The sequence below is a fragment of the Schistocerca americana genome, chromosome 2, assembly GCF_021461395.2.
Source record: "Schistocerca americana isolate TAMUIC-IGC-003095 chromosome 2, iqSchAmer2.1, whole genome shotgun sequence".
NCBI classification, from domain to species: Eukaryota; Metazoa; Arthropoda; class Insecta; order Orthoptera; family Acrididae; genus Schistocerca; species Schistocerca americana.
The window spans coordinates 201,183,139-201,208,914 of NC_060120.1; the positions used below are offsets into that span (position 1 = coordinate 201,183,139).

General features: G+C 44.2%; 1 protein-coding gene across 1 annotated transcript in view; it reads right to left on the reverse strand.

Annotated features, from left to right (window-relative positions):
- Positions 1 to 18,349, reverse strand: part of LOC124596389 (juvenile hormone acid O-methyltransferase-like) — a 60,811-nt gene extending 42,462 nt beyond the window's left edge. Inside the window, exons 1-2 of the mRNA XM_047135514.1 lie at positions 18,200 to 18,349; positions 4,635 to 4,793 (exon numbers count right to left, since the gene is read on the reverse strand). Of these exons, the coding sequence (XP_046991470.1) occupies positions 4,635 to 4,787 (153 nt within the window). The 5' untranslated portion in view covers positions 4,788 to 4,793; positions 18,200 to 18,349. The remainder of the gene's footprint in view (positions 1 to 4,634; positions 4,794 to 18,199) is intronic.
- Between the last annotated feature and the right edge of the window lie 7,427 nt (positions 18,350 to 25,776).

The window sequence follows — 25,776 nt, forward strand, 5'->3', positions numbered from 1 at the left end:
CATCTTTTCTTTTATATATAATGACTTCATGCTGCACATTGTAACTGTGGTCTTCATTAAGTCTCCAACTTCTTTGGTGTTCCGTCATGTAGTTGGATATTGCCCTGCTAAGGTGGCCTTTGCAGAATTCGCGCAGTTACAAGTGATTTTGTATATTCTAAAGCTGATTTGGTGTCCTTATAATTGTATAAAATGTGTTCCGTAATGTTGTACACGTAAGATTTAAGTTTCCTCTCTACATTCGAAGCGACTTTTCCTGAATCTGGACTTGTGTATATTTATTTGAGGTGTGTGTCGAACGCAGGGCAAGGAAGAATGCAGAACTACTGTTTTTCTTTTTCTACGCAGTATGAAGTCTACCAAGGCAAGAGTAAAACCATAGCTTGATATTGTTTGCTTAATTTTGCGTGGAATTTATCACACACAGTTATCTAAGCTAAATAGTTTGTACAGGATAGGAAAAATAAAGCCACTGATGTCAATGAGCAGGAGAACTTCCCATCACAGAAACCGCTGGAAACCTCGATTTCGATGCCCCAATCGGTTGCTATTACATGTCTGAGTCAAGTGTAATCACGTTTTAGGATTCTCAGTCCCTTATTTTTTCAGACGAGGCCTGGTTCAGCCTGTTGGCGTAGATGAGGTCAGAGAACATGCTACATTACGCATCAGAAACTCCACGTCCATACGTCGAAGAGCCGTTACAAAATCTGAAGATAGGTGTTTTTTGCGATATGCCTAGTATCTGCATCTTAAACGTTTGTTTCAGGTAATCGTTAGTGATGACTGCTATGTCCAGAAACTGTGCAATCCATATCTGGATCAATTCACAGAAGATGAACGAATGTACGGATATTTTCAGCGAGACGGAGCAATTGGACATACTATCTTGATAACCCTGTCACGACTGCATGAGATGTTCGGTGAGCAGGAGGAAGTCGGCAGAGGCAGAGATATCTCCTAGCCACCTCGATCGCCTGGTCTATGTCCCTATGATTTTTATCTGGGAGTGAACCTGAAGGGTCAGATGTACTCAAATAATACTCACACACACTGCTACAGCTACGGCAGAACACTATTGCTGCTATCCCTAAGACAGAGCTACTACGCGTGTCTCACAGTTTGACAAACCGAACACGGTGCTGCGACGACTTCAACGGCGGCCACTTTCGGTATCTCCTGTGATGTTCATTAACAAAAGTCAATCGTTTGCCAGTCTTATTGCACATATTTTCTGTGTCAGTTGTATTCTTCACATTTTTATCGAAGTAATTCTTCTCACTTTAGTGTTATATGTAACGTTATGAGACTCTTTGGATTACCTAGTTTAAAATCTATAAAATTCACGGTCATCTTTGTACCTGATGACTGCATAACAATCGAAAACCGATTGATTAAATAAATATTGTGAAATATTATGCAATTGCTGTCATTCAAAATGACTTGAGAGTGACTTGTTAATCACCTTTGTGGAGAGTATCATAAATTTAGCTGTGGCGCAAAATATATTCAGTATCTGATGAAAATTATCCGGACAATGCTATGTAATGCTGCATTGACCACTAGACATCAGGAGAATGGTACGCGCTAGCATAAACCGAAGCGGCGGGTATAGTGTTGTGAGTACAGAAGAACTAACGGCAGAGCGGTTCCGTTAGGACAGCTCAGTGATTCGAACGTGAACTAACCATTTGATGTCATCGAGTAATAGATCCATCACGGACATTACAACGCGTCTAAAGCTGCCCGGGTCGAAATGTTGGAGATGTAACTGTGAAGTGGAAACATGAAGAAACAACCAGAGATAAACGAGCGGCATGCCTACCTCACGTATTGACCGACAGGGTCATCGTGCTTTGCATAGGATGGTCGTAAAAAATCGCTTTAAATCAGTGGAAAGAGTCTCTCGTCAGCTTCAAAGCGCAATCAGCAGTCCAACTAGCACAGCCACTGTGCATAGGGAGTTAAAAAGAATGGAGTGTCTCAGATACTGCACTGCAGTAAAAGCAATGAGACACAATGCTCGAGAAATTCGTCATAAGCCTTAAATTTCTAAAATCAGTACTGACCGAAATGTTTGGAAATTTGTCGTAAGGTCTTATGGGACCAAACTGCTGAGGCGTCGGTCCCTAGGCTTACGCACTATTTAATCTAACTTACACTAAGGACAACACACGCACCCATGCCCGAGGGAGGACTCGATCCTCCGACGGTGGGGGGGGGGGGGGGGGGGGGGGGGGGGAGGGGCACGCCCGGATACTGAGCGGACGGTTGGGGTTTTGTAAAGAGTGATGCCACTGGGTAGTGGATGACTCGGAAGACTCAGAGTGCATCAAAACAATAAGTGCAAGCAAAATAAAAAGTGGGAAGAAACACAAAAAACGTGTACGTAACTTCCTGACAGATTAAAACTGTGTGCCGGACCGAGACTCGAACGTGGGACCTTTGCCTTTCGCGGGCAAGTGCTCTACCAACTGAGCTACCGAAGCACGACTCACGACCCATCCTCACACCTTCAATTCTGCCAGTACCTCGTCTCCTACCTCCCAAACTTCACAGAAGCTCTTCTGCGAACCTTGCAGAACTAGCACTCCTGGAAGAAAGGAGGACTTGCCCGCGAAACGCAAAGGCCCCGTGTTCGAGTCTCGGTCCAGCACACAGTTTTAATCTGCCAGGAAGTTCATATCAGCGCACATTCCGCTGCAGAGTGAAAATCTCATTCTGGAAACGTGTACGTGTTTTATGTTTCGTAAATAGAGCGGTAATGCGACCTCCAAGTGACCAGGTGAGAGGTGAGAGGAGACACTAATGCCAGCTAAAAGCAGGAAGAGCCGTAAGTAATCACTTGTTTACATAAAAAGCGAGCAGTAAACTGTTTTATAATCTACGATTAATACGTATCAAAACAAAAGTGTATCATAACTGCATCATTATAGTTCCCACTGATAATGCCTTAAAGTGAGAAAAAGTCGAAACGCGTCTCGAAAAATGAAACACAGTGCAGCAAGAGAAAGCGTTTTTATTTACAAAACAAATGTTTCTGTGCTCCCTGTGGAGGATGGCCACGCAAAGAAACTAGTCATTTTACAGCACTCTGTACTGAGTACAGTACAGGAACAGTCCGGAGACGTGATCGTATCGGTATAAAAATGTACCCCGTCATAAATCAGTATCTGTGAAACAATGGATTGTGGACAATAACATTCCTAAAATGGAATGGCCTGGCCAGATCCCTGACGTGAACCCACTGGAACATATATGGACTAAGTTAGAAGGCAGACTTCGCTTCATAGCCCAGTTTCCAACATCACTACCTAGCCTTGTTTCGGCTCTTGAGGAACAATTTGCTGTCATTCCTCTACGGATATTTACACACCTCACTGAAAATGTCCCAACAGAATTGGAGCCGTCATAAAGGAGAAGAGTGGACACATCCCCATGTTAATGTCCACTAATAGATGTCCGCATACTTTTGATCAGATTGTGTAATTTTTGTGGAAGTGTGAGAAATTACGAGGTACTCTAGTCAGTGTGGCTGGTGCTCCTGAACCGTTTACTTCTAGTGTTTACGAGCCGATAAACCCAGGAGGAACAATACTTAATCGGCAAGTTCGAATGGTAGCATATGCGGATGACGTGGCATTAATAACAAGGAATGTACGGGCACTAAAGGGGAACTACTATACGTAGGTTTAGAAGTAAACATAAACAAAACAAAGTATATGGTGATGGGGGAGCCCAATATAAAAGGACAATAGAATTCAATAGTAATGAATGGGAAAGGATATGAAAGAGTGAAAACATTTAAATATTTACGTTCTGTAATAACGGAGGACAATAAAGTAGCAGTAGAAATTCAAGAAAGGATACCAAGTAGCCGGCCGGGGTGGCCGAGCGGTTCTAGGCGCTACAGTCTGGAACCGCGCGACCGCTACGGCCGCAGGTTCGAATCCTGCCTCGGGCATGGATGTGTGTTATGTCCTTAGGTTAGTTAGGTTTAAGTAGTTCTAAGTTATAGGGGACTGATGACCTCAGAAGTTAAGTCCCATAGTGCTCAGAGCCATTTGAACCATTGATACAAAGTGGAAATCGTTGCTATTTTGCCTTGCAGAACGTATTTAATTCCAGGAATGTTAGTAGGAATCACAATATACTCGACCATATTAAGACCTATAGTAATATATGCATCAGAAGGCATTAAAGGAGGAGAACTGGTTATTGAGATGGGAATTAAAGATACTGAGAAGGATTTTTGGAGCAATGAGAGAGGAAGATGGCTGGAGAGTAAGGACAAACGTAGAATTACAAACACTTTTTGGACAGATAGATATTGTTGTTAAAATTAAGCACGGAAGAATAAGATGGGCAAGAAATGTACAGAGAATGCCAGAAACTCGGACTGTCAAGAAATTTTCATGGGAAAACCTGACGGGAGAAGGAGAAGAGGCAGACCCAAGAAAAGGTGGCTGGACGATATTGAAGAAGATCTAAAGGCAATGGGAATAAGAAATTGGAGAAGGAAGGCGATGGACAGAAAAGAAAGGAGGAAGGTGATACAGGGGACCAAGGTTCTTCAAGGACTGTAGAGCCAACCAAGAAGAAAAAGCTTTCTAGCGCCACGGCGGCTGAGTTACCTGCCGGCTGACCTCGCCGGTGCCGCAGCCGACGTCGAGGGCTGGCAGCGGCGGGTCCGGCCAGGTGAGTCGCGGCCACAGCTCGTCCAGGAAGGCGCCCGCCGTCTCGAACACCTTGGCGCCGTGTCGCGCGTACAGCCCCGGGTCCTCCATCTCCACCTGCAACACCGCTACTCAACGTAAACACACCCGTTCCGCTACGCTACACCTAGGTGTCTCTACTCAATGGGAACAGGTGGTACCTTTTATTGGAGTGGGGGTGGGCGGGAGAGGACTGCGAGACATTGATACAGTCATCCACTACATCTTCTCCTGTGCTAACCTCTTCATCGCAGATTAACAGTCAAGCTCGGTTTACTCCTGAGCATATGGAGGCGAACTAGTATTCGCAGACAATTCGCCATTGCCCACTACCGTTCGTCTGCATCTCTGAACAAGTGTTTACAGGGGAGAGAACACGAGAGAACGAGCATAGCCCATGAAAGCTGCGTTACTGTTTTATATATATATATATATATATATATATATATATATATATATATATATATATATATATCGCTAGTAATCCGCACTCAGTATACAGTTATGTAGTTAGAGTCACGAAGAAAAACTTTGATATTCAGAGAGGATCATTTGGGGAGGGGGAACTTCAATAACGGGTAAGTGCTCTACCAACTGAGCTATCCAAGCACGACACACGACTCACCCTCACAGATTCACTTCCTCCAGTACCACCTTCCAAACTTCACGGAAGTTATGCTGACTAGCGCTCCTGGAAGAAATGATGATGTGGACATGTGGCTTAGTCACATACCGGAGAATTGTTTCCAGAATGAATTTTTCGCTCTGCAGTGGAATGTGCGCCCATCTCAAAGCTGTATCTCGCTGTTTAGCTTTTTTATTAAAAAATGGAAATGTCGTATGGCGAGGGCCTCCCGTCGGGTAGACCGGTCACCTGATGGAAGCCTTTTTAGTTGACGCCACTTCGGTGACTTGCGTGTCGATGGGGATGATATGATGATGATGATGAAGACAACACAATACCCAGCCCCCGAGCGCAGAAAATCTCCGCCCCACCGGGAATCGAGTCCGGGCCTCTCGGCATGGCAGTCTGCTGCGCTGACCACTCAGCTATCGAGGCGAACTTTTTTTTAAAACCGCATACCCGTCAGCAGATGGTCAAATCTATAAACCCTGTGAAATACACACCTCGCACTACCCAGTGTGCTGTCAAAGATGTACACCAATCCGACTTCCAGACCAATCACCCGCTGAGCATATGCATATGTGGAATATGAAAGGATGGTCTCTGCTCCAGTCTGCAAAGCTGTCAACATGCCTTTGTCAGTTGTGACGACAGGTGGAACTAGTGTGATTCATAGTCTCACACATCTGACCGGTCGCAGTGCACTTGTTGAGCTTGGACAAAAGGTACATGGCATTATGGGTTGAGTTCTATTATCAAAACAACAGTAATGCTCCAGCTACACTTCGAGAATATCGCCGGCTGGAAGGATTACGGTAGGGTCCTCTTTCTCCACCTGCTGTGCAGAGCGGGATGAAGAAGTTCGAAACAAGTGGAGAACTGGCCGTCGCTCTGGGAAGAGGCCGACGACGATTGCACCACAGGCGGTTGATGAAATCACTGTTGCTATGGCAGACAACGCAGCGCGCAATTCCTGATCGTCAGGCAATGGGCGTGCTGTGTCACGACAGTTGAATATCCCGTGGTCCACTGTACGGAAGGTGTTTCAAACCATTCTCAAATGGTATCCGTACAAGATCCATATCGTACAGCAGCTTGCACCACAGGACGCACACCGATCTGTTGACTTCGCTATCGACTTTCTCGTAAGAACTGAAGTTGACGAGGGATTGCCCTGTACAATCCTATTGACAGACGAAGCTTACTTTCCTCTGATGGGTGAAGTGACCACACAGAATTTCCGAGTGTGAGGATCTTCACCTCTAGCCACTGTGCATGAAGTTCCCCTGTATGGTGAACATGTCACAGTATGGCGTGGCTTCACGGCTGCGTTCATCATTGGTCCAATCGATTTTGAACAGGTGGTGCTCAGGGACAACAGACGTGCAGTGTGACTGGCCAGCGTTACAGCAATATACTTCGCCAGCATTTAATACCTGCACTACAGCAGAGCGACGCATTGAACTCAACAAAAGCCGACCGCGGTGGTCACACGATTCTAGGCGCTGCAGTCCGGAACCGCGCAACTGCTACGGTCGCAGGTTCGAATCCTGCCTCGGGCAAGGATGTGTGTGATGTCCTTAGGTTAGTTAGGTTTAAGTAGTTCTAAGTTGTAGGGGACTGATGACCTCAGATGTTAAGTCCCATAGTGCTCAGAGCCATTTGAACCATTTGAACTCAACACTTTCCATGCAAGATGGGGCCCTACAGCACATCGCTCTTTAAGTTCACCTGCTTCTCCGAAACACGTTTGGAAACGATCGAATTATCAGCCGATAGTTTCCAAATACTTAGCGAGCACGACCACTTGATGTCAATCCCTGTGATTTCTGGCTGTGGGGCTGCCTGGAGGACAGGGCTTACCAGGGAACATTCACACATGTGCTGATCTGAAGTGCAGCATATCAAGAGAGGTATCCAGTATACCTATGGACGTGCTTCGTTCTGCTGTGCAGAATGCTATCCTGCGCTTTCAGACTGTTTTTGACACTGATGGGCACCATATTTTCTAACCCTTTTCTATCAGTAATGCTACAGTGTGTAACGGTATGATGTAGTGTAGCAGCACATTAAAAGTGTTTAAATTAAACTGATTCTGAATTATTTCGCTTCCCCATGTCCTCAATATTAATGCTACCAAGTTTGGTCCACGTAAGATAACTAGATTCCTTGTTATAATGCGTCAAATGGGGAAGTTTAATTATAACCACCCAGTATATAAAGTAACATGTATGTATGTGCAGAATCTCCTCCAAAAGACATTGTTTCAACCAAATTTGGCACACAAACAGCAATCTTCATGACTATCAGTACTGTGGAGCTTATAACCTCCTAGTTCCAATAGGAGCAGGGATACAGGCAAAAGGCTGCCCTGCGTAATTTGTTATGCTGTGTAGGAGTAGTATCGACATGCTCTGCAGGGTATCTTACATGTTAGGCACAAGTAACGACTTCCCAGCCTCAAACATGTAGGATGTTTTCTTGGAGTAGTATCAGTCCACTTCATTGCTTTACCGACCTGCTTTGCATGGCAGCCTGCACAACATGCATGTTGTGGGACTAAAATCAGGCTGCTTTATCGATCTGATTTTCAGGGGCTACATTTGTAGGTGGGCGTGGCTGTTGGAAGTCAGAGATGGACAGAAAGAGGATGTACAGAGAGAGAAGGGGCAGGAGGTGATGAATAGAGTGATAAGGGGCACAGAGAGGGGGATGGACAGAAAGAGGGGGAGGAGGAGATGGATACAAAGAGGCTGGAGGAGGAGATGGACACAGAGAGTAAGGAGGAGCAGATGGACGTTGTGAGAAAAGTGGAGGACAAAGACAGAGAGAAGGAGGAAGAAGAGATGGTCGAGAGAGGGGACAAGAGAGATAGACACAGAGAGGAAATAGGAGGGGGTGATGTAGGAGGCAGGTGGAATGGGTAATGAGGTAGTGGGCAGGTGGAAGAGGGGAAAGAGCAAATATACAAAGAGAGGGGGAGGAGGATATGACAAAGGGAGGGAAGAGATGGAGATAGATAGAGATGGGATAACAAAGTGGATGGAGAGACGTGGGAGCAGTAGGTGGACATAGAGAGGGGGGAAGGAAGAGGTGTGTGTGATATATGTGTCAAATACATATGGGGTTAAGCTGCAGGGAAAACTTCACCGCCACTGAGTTCTTTAATAATAAAATCACAGCATTCCCAGTGCATTAGGTCGCTAGCCGAACATATTTTGTCAAATATTTCCCATTTCTTTTTTGCAGTGTGTAGGTATAGTTAAGATAAAATCAAAATACTATTCATCAAGTGTTTCGTGTGAAGCCCAGCACTGATAAAAGAAATCGGAATGTCTCTCCTAGAAAATAAAATGTTTTTTGTGGACATTCGATAAAGTGCTCTGAAATTAGTTTTGCAGGATATTCACTTCAACGATGTATATCAACAAGGCAGCAAAATACGAAGAGTAAACAGTACTCCAAGCTGTGCCGCTGCATGGCTGTGCCCCAGACAGAAATCATGGCGCAGGCAGGCATATGAGAGTAAGCAATGCGGGAAATGACGTTGTGGCGAACAAATATTCCAAGATGTGTCAGGAGCTAGAGGACACTCGATCTGGCTGTTTTTTCGCCTAAAGGCTAATAGAATTCCAGGATGTACTCAAAAATTTATCTTTGAAGCCATACTGTCCCGACTGTGTTCGTATGGTGGCTGTGTGGCGTTTTCTCGATTGGTCTCTAAGCCCATTCATAATAGCAAAATACAGCCAAAAAATCGGTAAACAAACATCGTTTTCTGAGGATACTGGTCATTATATGAAACATGTGACGAGCGCTATCTGTCTGGTATGAGTGACTATACACATTTGAATAAGAAAGCTGCAATACCTGATGATAAACCATGGACTCTATACATATACATATATATAATAATTTTTCAATGGATGTGAACAATTGTTAGAACTCGTCGACATCTTTCTGGGTGTGAAAATACAGATGACAGTGAGGTGCAAATGTGGTTGAACCAAGATGACCGATATGAAGTGACTAAATGTGCTGTTGTGGAAATGATACATAAAGAGGATAGACATTGTAGTGATGAAGAGGAAGTGGACAACGTGGTTGCCAACGAAGTTAGTCATATTTATGGGATGGCAACATCAGAATTACACTACTTTACGTGGCGCAACACAACGTGGTGCCGCAGCTGACACGTAAGCTGCCTTGCAAAGCAGGTCGACAATGAAGGCCGATACCTTTCCACACAAGTGTCATACGGGTATACTTACGTGGCAGGCGCTGAAGAAAGACGTTTCTGCCCGTATCTCCACTTCTACTGGAACTAGGAAATTATAGGTTATAAACCACACAGTGTTGATAATCACGAAGTTTGCTGCTTGTGTGTCATATTTGGTTGAAATAGATCCAGGCGTTTGGGAGGAGATTCCAGACTTGAATACATACATATGTCCATTATTTTGCTGCATATATATATATATATATATATATATATATATATATATATATACCCCCACTACATTTTTTGTATGAATGTGAGGGGTAAAGTCAGGAGCTAATGCAGGGATTTTCATACGTTTCTCACTAACGTTGTGATGGGACTACAGACATTCTTTACAAAAAATACATGTTAATTCTTTTTTCTGAAAATGAAATACGTACAGTAGTTAACAGCTGTACAGTACTTAATGTGACAGGTATGTGTAAATGCGCGTTTTGTGCCTGTATGTAAATCAGCAACAACGACATGAGTGTGTCTATGTCGTCTGTAGATTGTGTTGAGTGTGGCGTTCTAAATGAGGGACTCTGGCGACATATACTAATATCGAATGTTAACTATTCTGGTTGAACTCACTCATATTATAGAAATGCATGTTGTCGTTTTGTATCTTCTCAGTCTTTATTGTGTTGTTTGCTTTGTTTTCGTCAGACACAGAAACGTTACACAAGATTCTTGTATTTTTTTCTACTAGAGAGACGAAATATCTGAAAGGCAAATAGGTATTAACATTTTGAAAATAAAAAGCCCACACTATGCATAAATAAATAACAGACAGATAAACAAGGGTTAAAGAAAATTATTTCAGCAGTGAAAAAGTAACAATTATTTGACGAGAAAAATTATTTTCGTTGTAAATTGGCACATAACAAGAAAAAGGATAAAACAAAAAAGCGCTATTTACTGCATTCTTCATATTGTTTGATGAATTTGCAGGAATATATTTTCTCGAGCAAATAAATGCATTTGATCTGAAATGTTTGGTCGACACTTCTCCCATTCTTTCAGTTCTCAAGAGCACATAGAATTTACTACATGACATTTGGCAAGAACTTCCACAATGAATTCTCTAACACGCTGACGACACTTTATATATACAACCATAGCAATATTTCGACTGTCGTAAATCCGAGTAGCTTCACGAGAAATTTTTCTTGATATGCTGCGCTACTGTCAGTCCTATTCGAGGGAAAGGAAAATTTTATCAAAAATCTGTGAAGGCGCAGTTTGGCGATGAAATCTCGGGCCGCTGGCAGGTGTGGTAACAGACGACAGCCAGCGGGCCAGGCAAGGTAAACATGGCACTATCAATGCATCATTGCTTGTTCCTACATTTCGTTTTATATTTTTTCATATAAAGAATAGTCCCTCATAACCTCGCTTTTATCGTTCACAAGCCAAACTGCTCACCAGAAAACTCTTATAACACGATATTTTGGCACTGACTCGTAAACGAAAATTACGTCTCGAAACAGACGAGAGTCAGTACAGTAATTGGGCTCACTCGTTAAGAGAACTCTGAACATGGACCAGTATCTTTATTTCAACACTAACTGCGTCTCGCAATGTTAACCATAGCTAAACAGTTATTTATAAAGAAATTTAATGCCGAACCTTACTATCCACGCAGATGCGCCATCACGAACTTTCCTGCTTGGAGATACTGACGCGTGAAACACTTACAGCTCAACAAAATGCGCGACATAAAAAAAAAAAAACACCAAAGTCTGAGACAATGGAAGAAGCTGACGGAATACACGCAAGCCTTAAGGGTTTTCACAAAGAAAATTTGGAGGCATAACTTTTCAGCATGCCCTCGTATCCAGAACCTAACGAGTCAATATATTGATGTGCAACTTTCGATAACTTATAGGGGACATAACTGCGAAATTTCAGAGGTAGCAAAATAATTTTCAACGTTTATAACTGCCGAACTACGACACTCAAGTTTTTAATGGAAATATATACTCGGGAGAAACCTTGGAAGAGGACTTCGATGGCTTAACGTGTGTGGAAGTGATGTTCCATGACACATGGATTTCTTCTTTTCGACAAACTTGTTTCCTTTTAGATCCCTTTTTTTAGTTTCCTGCCCAGAAAGAAACCCAGAGTTATGTTATTCATGGGTGATATTTTGCTTACGTGGACTGTATGTTATTGCTGCTACAATGTTAGTTGGCTTTTCTCTAGTAAGTTGCCATTGTTCTTCGCTGGGGCATTTTATTCTTCACATTTACTGTCTGCAAAGTTTTTTAAACTTAATTGCACAGCATGATCGTGATGGCTTAGCAGGATATGTGTATAACCCCATCGCTTCTCTAACACGCTGACGACACTTTATATATACAACCATAGCAATATTTCGACTGTCGTAAATCCGAGTAGCTTCACGAGAAATTTGTCTTGATATGCTGCGCTACTGTCAGTCCTATTCGAGGGAAAGGAAAATTTTATCAAAAATCTATGAAGGCGCAGTTTGACGATGAAATCTCGGGCCGCTGGCAGGTGTGGTAACAGACGACAGCCAGCGGGCCAGGCAAGGTAAACATGGCACTCGCGGACGCGGAGCTGCGACGGCGGTACTACACGCACGATTTGTTTTGAGTGGAGCAACAACGAGGCAGGAAACTGCAGCGTTGCTTTAAGTTATTGCAGTGTATGAGGTGGGGCACTAGGCCAGAGCCAAGAGTGGCGATTTGTAAGTGGCTGACGTGTGGGAATTTATCCCTGCCATAGTTTCTGTATCTCTCTGACACTACGTCAGAAGCGAGGGAGAAACCAAGATAAACAGATGGGCAATTTTAGCTTGGGACAGGGTGTGCCAGGTCAGTCGAGCATCGGGACGGACCTGTGCTGGTCTACACTTTTAGGGGCCAGTCTGGCAGCAATGTTATAAGCCTTCTGCATAAACTTGTACTTTGTTTCTATGTACTTGTTGGGGCTATATTCCGCCTCTGGGGACACAACACCGGGGCAGGACGGAACGGCAGCATGGAACTTGGAGATCGCACGTTCTGCCTGAAGGAGGGCAGTCACAGTGGTCTGCAATGGGTCCAGGAGGGGCTCGGTCCCACTCGAGTCTACGGGCCACATTCGCTTCCCACCTGGCGTACCGGGGTTCGGGCGAGGCGTACGCTGTGGGAGGCGCAGCAGCGCCAGAGACGGATGCGGGTGTTGCCATCCGGCAAGCACCACTAGCGGCAAGTTGCGGCACAGCGTCCAGGAGGGTGCAGGTTCGAGTCCGGTTCTGCCCTGGGAGCAGCAGCAGCCCGAGGGCCACAGGTGCCCAGTACACCCACCTTCGTCCCACGGTCGGACAGAGCAGGCCAAACAGGGCTGAGGGCGGCAAGGTCCAGGGATTGTAGCAGTGTCCAGAATCGCGGGCAGTGGAGCGGCGCCAGTCGCAACGCCCCGGCGGGCGGCGACTGGCAGAGCACGACAGACTTCCATCGGCGGGTGACCTTGATGATGGCAGCAGCGACGTCGGCATATCAGGAGTTCGCTGAGCCTGCTGGACCCGTGGGACAGCTCGCGTTGCCACGCTGACATTACGCTTCACCCATAGAGTACTGTAAATTAGTTGAATAAACGGATGTTACCGAATACCGCTGAATCACTCTACACTGCCTCTCGACGCTGTTGGCCGGCCGCAATGGCTGAGCGGTTCTAGGTGCTTCTGTCTGGAACCGCGCGACCACTACGGTCGCAGGTTCGAATTCTGCCTCGGGCATGGGTTTGTGTGATGTCCTTAGGTTAGTTAGGTTTAAGTAGTTCTAAGTTCTAGGGGCTGATGACCTCAGATATTAAGTCCCATAGTGCTCAGAGCCATTTGAACCATTTGAACGCTCTTGAACTTGCTCGGCCTCCTGACAAAATACGGAGTGGTGGGTCCCAGCTTCAGCTCTGCCAACTTGAGTCTCGGGTTCGACACCCCAACTCCGTAGCAGATAATTACAAAAGCAGACTACAGACTAATGGACTTTTAGTGTAGAGGTAAACAGAATAACGATGCCTGAGTTACGTGTTTGTTTACATGTGCTATGGGGGAAAATACGTTGCGGCAACCGAGTGAGGAGGCAAAGTGGTTAGCACACTGGACGCCCATTCAGGACACTGACGGTTCAAACTCGAGTTCGGTCTTTCTGATTTAGGTTTTCCGTGATTTCCGTAAATCGCTTCTGACAAATGCCGGGATGATTCGTTTGAAAGAGCATGGCCTAATTCCTTCGCCATCCATCCCTAATCTGATGTGACTGATGAGTTTGTTGTTTAGTCCCTTTCCCCGAATCAACCAAACAACTAACTTTGTGCCACCTTTTCTCTTGGAGGAAGGACTGCCGTTTACAGCTCTATTATCTTGTTACTATTTAATCAAGTTCCACATTTTATGTTATGCCGCTGAAGTTGTCTTTCGTGGCTGTTTCCAAGGCCACAGATAAAGTATGTAGTTCCATTAAAAATGTCTACGACGTATTTGGGCAACTATAGACGTACGTCGGATTTATCACAATGTGCACAATAAATTAGTGCGGTCATGCCAGTGTTACAAAACCGTTAATATATAGGGCTGCATTTCCAGCATTAAATTTTCACTCTGCAGCTGAGTGTGCGCTGATATGAAACTTCATGGCAGTGTGAAAATTTCATTCTGGAAGAATCCTTCAGGCTGTGGCTAAGCCATTCTTCCAGGAGGTCTGCAGGAGAGCTTCTGTGAAGTTTGGAAGGTAGGAGACGAGGTACTAGCGGAATAAAAACTGAGAGGAGGGGTTGTGTGTCATGCTTAGGTAGCTCAGATGGTAGAGCTATTGCCGGCGAAAGGTAAAGGTCTCGAGTTCGAGTCTCAGTCCGGCATGCAGTTTTTATCTGCCAAGAAGTTTCAAGGCTACATTTATTTCGAAACGCTACAAGTGATGTGTAAATTACAAAGTGATAAACTAACCTAGTTTGATTTTTCATCGTCCCAGATGCCCGAGTACTGGTAAAAAGCATTTCAACAACAAGTGTATCGGTCGTGACTCGACAGTGCCGTGGCATTCCAGTTCTCTCGACTTGAACCCAGTTGATTTTTTTGTTTGGGGTTACTTAAGAGTTTTGATGTATTCAAGCCTGATGACAGCGTCGATGAACTCTGTGAACGCATTGTGGACGCTTGTCTCTATCTGCATCTACACTGAATCTGTCCTCTGCAGACCACGTGAATTGTGGCTATGTGGATCACTTGTTATATTGTATTTGTCCTCAAGTGCATATCTGCAGTTCGGATCCTCGGAGACTCGGTTATAAGACGAACATGAACTGTGTCGTAACGCGTCGTATTAGGGAAATGATTAGTTTCCTTTCCCATGTTTTTTAAGGATTATTTGGTTGTTTTATTGTCGTCTACCCACTCCATTTCGCTTGCAAGTACCATAGTAAGACACCCCGTATTGTGGATATCCTGCTGAAAGTACCTCACCTTATACTGGAGTGGCCAATATTCAGAGATATGACACGAACGATCGTTCGAAGCGGCGAACTTCATATGGACATATGCACTAACCAGAATGGTTTCATAGACAGAACACATTTAATGTACATTTTACTTATGTTCGGCATTATTCAATACATTGTCAGGTTTAGACATCTGCACATGCACGACATGCGTGTTATAAAGTTCCAATTGAAAAATCCGATCAGAAATTCGACATGTCGGAAAGCGCCGACGGTATTCTTCGACAGCAACAGGAGCACTACCGTCGCAGAAGCTATACAATATCTGTATATTCTTTTTTAGTGTGGCTACGTGGCATTTTAGCCAGCACATGTATAAACACAGTTAATCGATGCTTCTGTCTGATACGCTTAGGCCCTCGCAATAACTAACTCACAACACGGCATGGACAACTGCGCCGTTCAACGGAATAGTTTAATGGCAGTGAGAAATCCCGAGCAACGAGACTGAAAGCAACGATATAAGCTGGGCTAGAACAAAGCGTCAGAGAGGTGTTCTGGGTAAGACACATACGAACGCGCCACTAATCGAAACACAAATGTACAATGAATATCTTCTCTCTCGTAAATCATTAGGAATAGGGTATATGGCCATACGACGTATTTTGCTTCAAATGAGCTTTGCTGCATATCCCTGAATACTGACCATTCCTCCAGGGACAACATAAAGGCTCACAATTATTGAATTACTTGAAAAAAATGTAAATTAGTTACAAACTACGGCGTGCACACACTTTATTCAACATGTAAACTTTCTTTCTTTCTCTTGTGCCTTTGTCCCGCAGGTCATCATGGTTAATCGGATTTGGCAATGTTAGATTAAGGGGTGGCCGGATGCCCTTCCTGCCGCCACCCCGTACCCCCCAGGACGGAATTAGTGTCCCCCAACTGTCTGCGACTAGTGTAACCCATGGAATAATGCGAAAGTGTTCAGATGTCTGTGAGCCATGTAACTGAGGCGGGACGTGGGGACCAGCCCGATATTCACCTAGGGGGATGTGGAAAACCGCCTAAAAACCACATCCAGGCCGGCGGGCACACCAACCGTCGTCGTTAATCCACCGGGCGGATTCGATCCGGGGCCGGCGCGCCTACCCGAGTCCACGAAGCAGCGCATTAGCGCTATCGGCTAACGTAGCGGGTTTTCATTCAACATGTAAACATTACTACAGATATTAGGATTAGGTTATGACATGTTCGATATGCCTGCCATCATTGGCGACGATGTGGCGCAGACCAATAGCGAAATTCTGCATGACCCGCAGAAGTGTCGAGACATCTATGCTGTCGATGACCTTCTGATTGGCTGTTTTCATCTCAGCAATGGTTTTGGGGTTATTGCTGTGCATTTTGTCTTTAGTACAGACCCACCACAAGGAGTGGCTCGTGTTCAGATCCGGAGAATATGGCGGCCAATCGAGGCTCATGATGGTGGCCTTTCGGTACCCCAGAGCCAGAATGTGGTCCCCAAAGTGCTCTTCCAGGACATAAAACTCTCTCCTGCTTCGATGGGGTCGAGCTCCTTCTTACATGAACCACATCTTGTCGAAGTCAGGGTCACCTTGGATAATGTGGATGAAATCACCTTCCAAAACCTTCACTTACCGTTCGGTAGTCACCGTGCCATCGAGGAATATCGCACCGATTATTCCGTCACTGGACATTGCACACCAGTCACCCGTTGTGGGTGTAGCGACTTCTCGATTGCGAAATGCGCATTCTCATTCCTCCAAATGTGCTGTACCGTGACATTTTCACGGGCAAATGGCCGACAACAACAAAGTGAGTGCGCATGCACATACTAATTCCCATCATGCCCCGCGGCCAACCGTGCAGTTTGAATGTCCGAACGCAAACCGTTCAGAAGGTATGACGATTTTACTTCGTATAGTTCAAGAATTTTCACCCTGTATGTTTGACTCATTAGAAAAAAGTGAGAGACACGGTCACATACAGGTCATAGTTCTCTGACGATGTTGTCTTCACATGAAATGATATCACAGGAAATGGAAACCAGCGCAGTGTAATTTTTCGGATGTGTTGTTATTATTAAACTGTCATAAATAAAGATTATTAAAAACCAATAGTACTTGATCGCAGTTTGTCTGTGGGATCTTGACTCAGTCACGTGGCGACGTTACGAAGCAATATAAATTAGGATAAGTGGAAGAGAGAAAAAAAAATTTCGGGTAGTCGTAGATTCCCAGATAAAAGCTGCGAGAGGGCAAAGGAAATGATACGCAGCAGTGCTGTGTGAGATTTTATTATTATTTCTGTATTTAAGCATGAAGCACTGCTGTAACGGTTCAACTGTGTTCTTGAGACAAACGGGCCGGTTTATTCTTTTGGAAAAAGTTAGAGATGTTTTCGGGGGTCTTAAACTGGCAACGTATGGAAAAACATTGTCAGTTGCCGTAATCGGTATGTCGGTATTCGATTTTGACAGCCAGACCATTTTCAACAGCATCCCTCGTCAAGAGGAGATAACAGACATAGGGATGTGAGAAGAAGTATCCGAAAGTCATTATTGCTTTGTAATGGCTATGCTACCTAACACCCTCCATCGTGCTCCATACAGCGGTTTGAGGAATTTCGTTGTGTATACAGAAACAAATTTATAAGCATAATTTATCTTGACGTAGTGTTTCTCCCTAGTGGCGTAAGTTTGTTTTTGGAGAATTTCCACATTGAGCAAACACATTTTCTTCTTCTTTTGTACCCAGACATGTTTCTTTGAAGTTACATAATCTTCAGTGGGTTCTTTATTTGCTTTCTATCAAATAACAGGAAAGACTACTTTTTACAATCTGTACAAATACTTCAATTAAAAACTGAAATTCTGACTGTGCAGACAGTTAAATGTAATTTACCCTGTTATTTGTCTGAAACGAAATAAAAGGAACTTCTGAAGATCTGTAATTTCAACGAAACAATTCTGAGTAAAAAAGAAGTAAATAAAAAGTGTCTGCTGAAGGCTGAACATAATCAAAAAGAAATACATTCATAAATTACTCTAAGACAATGCATATGATATACGGCGAAAATGCATCAGAAACAAGCACAAAGTTAAAAGTACTGGTTGTTACTGACCTCAGTCACGGATGCCGCAAGTGAGCGCTGGTACCTGCGAAGTGAGGTTGAGTGGGGTAGGCACCTCAGGACGGTTATATAGCGAGCAGCAGGCCTGTTATTCCCAAGGACGAGCAAGGAGACTGCTGGTCTGTGAACGCGTAGCCAATGAGCGTCAGCTCCGACCTGGAAAAAAGTGCGATTACAGTTAACGAAGCGTCGACGCTGTACGAATTTTCAGTTTCGGTGTCGCCAGGCGTAGTTGTCGAGATTTCTCTTGCCGGCATCTGTTCTGAAACGAGTCTAATAGGTCACACAGTTATTTACATGATGGGCCGGAAATAATTGGCAGCCATTCATGTGGAAAGTCTGGTATTAATCTTCTTTAATGACTTCGGCTTCTAACACAACAGTTGCCGACAGGTATAGATCACGCTACCATGGAGAGGTAGGGCCAAATACAAAATGAAACCTGCGACGTAATCAACGGTTCTTTGAAGACAAGAAGTCTGTGCATCTTGTACGTTTTTCCTGTTATATTGCCTTCAGATAATCGTCAACCAGCCTTGTACCTGTACGGAATCCTCGTCCTGTTCTTAGACTTCAGGATTTCTGTGGTTTTCCTGAACTACATCAAGCGACTGACGATATTCTTATTTTACTACATGTAGTCACTTAGGTGATTTCTTAGTTCCATGTTCCGTACATATTATTCGTGATAAATGTTATGACGTCGAGCGTGTCAGTTGAACAAAGTCTTACAAAATTGGAGTATGTGCTGGCCTTTTACGGGTTTGTAATTGACAAATTATTTCTATTAAAGAACTCATCTGTGGTGTAGAAACAGTTGTTAAGGAGAAACGGCTTTGAAACTTCCTGGCAGTTTAAAACTGTGTGTCGGACCGAGATTCGAATTCGGGACTTTTGCCTATTGGGGGCAGGTGCTCCAGCAATTTTTTTTTGGTTGATCTACTTTTGTTCTATATTGTTCGTTGAATTCGTTCTGGGCGGACGTCCGATGACACCCATTTAGGTTCTTGATCCATTCACTCAGTTTTTTGTTACAGAGGGTAGCTAACCGTCTGACCGAACACGCTGAGCTACCGCTCCGGCAGCCAACTGAGCTACCCAAGGACGCCTGACACCCCGTCCTCACAGCTTTATTTCCGGCAGTACGTCGTCTCCTGCCTTCTAAATTTCACAGAAGCTCTCCTGCGCACCTCGCAGAACTTTCATTCTAGAAACAACTTTGTTGTTGTTTGTTTAGGGCGGTCAACATCGTGGTTATCGGCACCCTGGCAAATCCTACATGACATGAATGTTGTTAAAACATACAAAATGTAGACATGTCAGAAACTAGCTGAGATCACATTTAATTTATCCATTTTATTAGTTTTTTAACTCCGTGGCTATGGATCAAATTACCTTAAGAAATACAGCAAGCAGTCACTTCTTCGCGTATTTTTAAAACTAATCTGCGCCCGAACAAGGCCCAATGGCACCGACCGGCCGCCGTGTCATCCCGAGCCCACGGGCGTCACTGGATGAGAATATGGAAGGGAATGTGGTCAGCACGCCGCTCTCCCGGCCGTATGTCAGTCTGCGAGACCGGAGCCGCTATTGTCGATCAAGTAGTTACTCAGAATGAGATTTTCACTCCGCAGCAGAGTGTGCGCTGATATAAAACTTCCTGACAGATTAAAACTGTGTGCCGGATCGAGACTCGAGCTCGGGACCTTTGCCTTTCGCGGGCAAGTGCTCTATTAACTGAGCTACCCAAGCACGACTCACACCCCGTGGTCACAGCTTTACTTCTGCCACGCAAAGGTCCCGAGTTCGAGTCTCTGTCCGGCACACAGTTTTAACCTGCCAGGAAGTTTCAAGTAGTTCCTCCGTTTGGCTCACAAGGGCTGAGTGTCTTCCCACTTGTCAACAGCGCTCCGCAGACTGGATGGCCACCCATCCAAGTGATAACCCAGCCCGACACCGCTTAACATCGCTCATTTGATGGGAACTGGTGTTACCATTGTGTCAAGGCAGTATTTTTACTTGTTTTTATACGCGTTTCATGCCTTCATACATGCTCAGTTAGCGTAATACATATTTGAATCTTCAGCAAGTACATCTCTTAAAATATCGACAGCAAATAGAAGGCTGCAGCCCCCCTGTGCAAAATAAAAATTTTGTTTGGTTACTACACTTTGCGACTTGTATATATACGCTATATCGCTGGCTGCGTGTACTTAACTTCCTACTCAGCTTGCTGTTATTTCGATTTTCGCGTTTATAGATGTGGCGCCAATACCTGTTCGCTTCTATCTTGTACAAAAACAGCCCGGTATCCGCAATTTTGCCGACTGACAACTTTTATGGCATACAGAAGATTTACCTGCGATCAAAATTGAATTTTGCCTACAGGTTCTGAAAGTACTAATTCTAGTTTAAGCTTCTGTATGACTACACAGAACCGAAATTGTTTGGCGTGAATGAGTTAAGTACTGTCTGAGATTATTAAGTAGAAGTAATGTAGTACATTTTATCTAAAAATTAATAATCTAAATTTTACTCACAGTTGGAATGACATTTACAAATAAAAAAGATACAACAACAGATTTTCATAATTCAGTTTCTTCATTGAAGGTCATTTTTCTTCTTTTATTAACCAGGTAGACTATTTGTAAGTTGTGAGCTACGTCGGTCACTTGACGTTCATCTTCAGTTACCTGTAGAACAAATGTGCAACATACTCCACCTGGCCAACAAAGGAAAAATAATGAACTTATTTGCAGAAACTGAAAATCGAAAGAGAAGATGAAGTAAATATTCCAGAATTCGAATCAAGAACAGCTGCCAACACGAGTAACGTAGAAGTAAATATCCTCGGAGTAGTGAAGCTACTGAAATCGCTTAATCAAAACAAGTCTTTTAGTCCAGACTGTATACCAATTAGGTTCCTTTCAGAGTAAGCCGATGCAATAGCTCCATGCTTAACAATCATATACAACCGTTCGCTCGACGAACTTGCAAAACGATTTAGAAAAGATATCCGTATGATACGAAAATTGGCAGTTGACCGTAAATAACGAAAAGTGTGAGCTCATCCACATGAGTGCTGAAAGGAAGTCGTTAAACTTCGGTTACACGATAAATCAATCAAATCTAAAGGCCGTAAATTCAACTAAATACCTAGGAATTACAGTTACGAACAACTTAAACTGGAAGGAACACAGAAAATGTTGTGGGGAAAGCTAACCAAAGAGTGCGTTTTATTGCGAGAACACTTAGAAAATGTAACAGTTCTACTGAGGAGACTGCCTATACTACGCTTGTCGGTCCTCGTTTAGAATACTGCTGCGCGGTGTGGAATCCTTACCAGATAGGACTGACGGAGTACATCGATAAAGTTCAAAGAAGGGCAGCATGTTTTGTATTATCGCGAAATAGGGGAGAGAGTGACACTGAAATGATAAAGTATTTGGGGTAGACATCAGTAAAACAAAGGCGTTTTTCGTTGCGGTGGAATATTCTCACGAAATTCTAATCAACAACTTTCTCCTCCGAATGTGAAAATATTTTGTTGACACCGACTTACATAGGGAGAAACTATCACCATGATAAAATAATGGAAATCAGATCTCGTACGGAAAGATATAGGTGTTCGTTCTTTCAGCGAGCTATACGAGATTGGAATAGAGAATTGTGAAGGAGGTTCTACGAACCCTCTGCCAGGCAGTTAAATGTGATTTGCAGGGTATCCATGTAAATATATATATTCTCACAAATGTGCATCCCAAAATGTCACCCTAAATAAGTTCTTGAAAACAGCCACAAGTCGCACTTAGTATTTTTTATTTCGCTTTTCAAATGAACAAGAGCATCATCAGAATATATAGTCTAAACCTGGATGACAGCATTAAATACTGCATTTAAAGATGGCTGACGGCACTAAGAATTAAACTGCCTATACTATAGCAATTAAACTTACGTTTAAAGTACAGTAGTAAATGATGACACTGACAGCGCTAAAGGTTAATCTTTGACACTGTCGATAACATCATTTACTACTGTACTTGAAAGATCGAAACGCGTTCTACTACTACTACTACTAGTTTAAATAAAAATAGATGAAAATTTGCTGTTGTTGTGGTCTTCAGTTCAGAGACTGGTTTGATGCAGCTGTCCATGCTCCCTATCCTGTCCAAGCATCTTCATCTCCAAGTACCTACTGCAACCTACATCCTTCTGAATCTGCTTAGTGTATTCATCTCTTGGTCTCCCTCTACGATTTTTACCCTTCACGCTGCCCTCCAATACTAAATTGACGACCCCTTGATGCCCTGGAGTATGTCCTATCAATCGATCCCTTCTTCTAGTCAAGTTGTGCCACAAATTCCTCTTCTCCCCAATTCTATTCAATACCTCCTCATTAGTTACATTATCTATTGTTCAGCATTCTTCTGTAGCACCACATTCCGAAAGCCTCTATTATCGTCTTATCTAAACTATTTATCGTCCATGTTTCACTTACATACGTGGCTACACTCCATACAAATACTTTCAGAAATGACTTCCTGACACTTAAATCTATACTCGATGTTAACAAATTTTTCTTCTTCAGAAACGCTTTCCTAGCCATTGCCAGTCTACATTTTATATCTTCTCTACTTCAACCATCATCAGTTATTTTGCTCCTCAAATAGCAAAACTCCTTTACTTCTTTAAGTGTCTCATTTTCTAATCTATTTCCCTGAGCATCATCTGATTAAATTCGAGTACATTTCATTATCCTCATTATGTTTTCGTTGATGTTATCTTATATCCTCCTTTCAAGACACTGTCCGTTCCGTTCAGCTGCTCTTCCAAGTCCTTTGCTGTCTCTGACAGAATTACAGAATCATCAGCAAACATCGTTTTTATTTCTTCTCCGCGAATTTTAATTCCTGCTCCAAACTTTTGTTTCCTTTACTGCTTGCTCAATATACATATTGGATAACATTGGGGACAAGCTACAACTCCGTCTCACTCCCTTCCCAACCACTGCTTCCTTTCATGCCCCTTGACTCTTTCAACTGCCATCTGGTTTCTGTACAAATTCTAAGTAGCCTTTCCTTCGATGTATTTGACCTCTGCGACCTTCAGAATTGGAAAGAGAATATTCCAGTCAACATTATCAAAATCCATCTGTAAGTCTACTGTAGAGTGAATTTTGGATGAGGACAGGCTGTCAGGATGCACTGTATAAAAACTCGTCCGAGTTTGCCAAGTGATTTATTATTTCCAGCGACAGTGCCCCCATTCCTCTCAGTCTGTGTCACCAGGTCCCGCAATGCTGAGGACGCCACTTTGCTGTCTGCGAAATGGCTTGGCGTGGAAAAGCTGCCTCAGTGACCTATACAGCGCAATGCTGCGTGTCAGCCTTGTATGGCTGCAGAGTTGTGACGATGTTAGGAGGTTCTGGCAGTCGACTCAGTGGTCTCCGTCCCTGTTGCCTCAGTGTCGCTCGCGGGGGAGCTGAAATGCTGTCTGTGGCGTGCTTCCTCCTTGATGTGGCTAAGATCGCAGTGACAACAAGCCCCCGTGATCCAGTGTCCGAATCTGCGGCCATTGTCTCGTCATGCCTCTGACGTGTGTTGGGAGCCAACATGAGTGCCCGCAGTAGTAAGCTGTGGTGTGGCCCACTGCAGGCTGGATGCAGACCCCGCGTTGGCCTCAGAGATTCGAACCAGCGACTTGCTGTGGACTGGAATGCTGGCACCCCATCTGCCGCTGCATGTAGCCGGTGGTGTGACATGCCCTGCCATCCAGGATAGCTGTCACACTTGAAGGCCTTGTTAGTGAACTGGCACCGATTTATACGCTGGTGTGCGCCTCTGTTTTGCTAGCGCGCCACTCTGAGTCATGTACTCATAACACCTGGGTTGGCCAATGGGCCCCTTCTGCCTGTAACATGCGCCATGCAAACCGCTGCGTTTTCTCTTTTCAGCGGGTCTATGGCCGTGTGGCCTCCAGTCTACTTCTCAACCGCTGATAGTGTAACTTACTGTCAACAGACCTGCTCTAGGCTATAGCTTGTGCGCTCTGAAATATTGAACCAAAGTTAACCTTTTCCCATCTTAAACGGTGATGCCGCTACATTATTCACCCCTTCGGAAAGACCCAGTCCCTGGGTCGACCTCTAACTACTCTTAAACTTGTTTGGATCGGCACATACTTCTGACATATTTACTACTACTATTAGGAAACTTAGACGTGGCCTAGTCCTCTTAAAACACGAGACAAAACGTAAAAATTCCTTACTGGATGACTACTCCACTTAATGAACGATCAGCCTCTTATCTACCCGTCTTGTGCCCTCGGTATCCAATCCACTAGGGTTTGGACTACCATCAGTTCTGTCTTGGAACTGGCTCTCCGCCTGATCAGAATAAAAACAACACACAAAATTGTTACAGCTGCAATGTCACTTGGCATAGAGGTGCTCAAGATGATCGTTAACTGTCGGTGCCTTTCCCTATATTGAGCGACATGCTGCACGAGCTGTTCAGCTGATATGCGGCCCTCTTCCTCTGAAGTGAACTGGTTTACAGATCTCAACAGACCTGACTCCAGAGTTTGATTTAACAAGGTCAGATTCTGCCTTGGCAAAACTCTTAACCTGCTTCTGGCCAGATCAGCTATGGCTGTGTAACATTCAATTGCGTGACTCCTGAAATTGACGCTGGCAGATGGAAGGTTGGTCCTATTACGTTACACGCAGTTCCATTGATTAAGATTATGCTCCCCTCGAGCTCTATATGTTTCACTTTGGAAAATACTCCCTGCTCAAAACAACTTGCTACTGCTATTAGTTTTTCGTAGGTGGAGATTATCCAATGCATCCCGACCCATTGCAAGCTCAAGTTTGGCTCCACGATGTCCCTTGGACAGTGTTTCTTCCCTCCTAGCTAAAAATAACTGCACCGTGTACGTGTCTGGATTGGTGCTTATCACCCTGGCTGGACATACCATTACCCTCCCTCTATGGCAGCTCTGTAATTCCTCCTTTGTCATCTCGGCATACCGGCTGTTAACTGCCGTGATCAGAAATACGTCCTCAGTTTTTTACTTCTACAAACTTGCTCAACGCTCCCATTTTCAGTGACCTGAGGACAGGGATCACCGTCACCCTTCCTCCCTCTTCAAAACGACTGATGTCCCCAGCAGGCTCACAGTTCTCGGAAACACATACAACATTTGAAAATACAATCCCTAATTAATCAATGCAAACCCAATGACACATAAGCACTGAACACCTATCTTCACTCTCTCTTTCTTCCCCTTACCTTCCTGTGACATGCCTGAAATCACATCCGGACAACCCTTAAATGGCCACAACCACCCAATGTGCACTATCGTTGTTCTAATTAGCAGCTGAAGCATAACATTAATGAGGGATGTGGTTTCAACTACTTGGTATGGCTCTTGATACCTCGTGACGAACTTCTTCGTTTTCCCTCTTGGCGTATAGGGGCTGGATAACATTACCCATTGCCCTACTCTATACCGCGGTAAACTTCCTTTCCGCTTCACTGCGTCTTCCTGCCTTTCCAAAGCCTTTG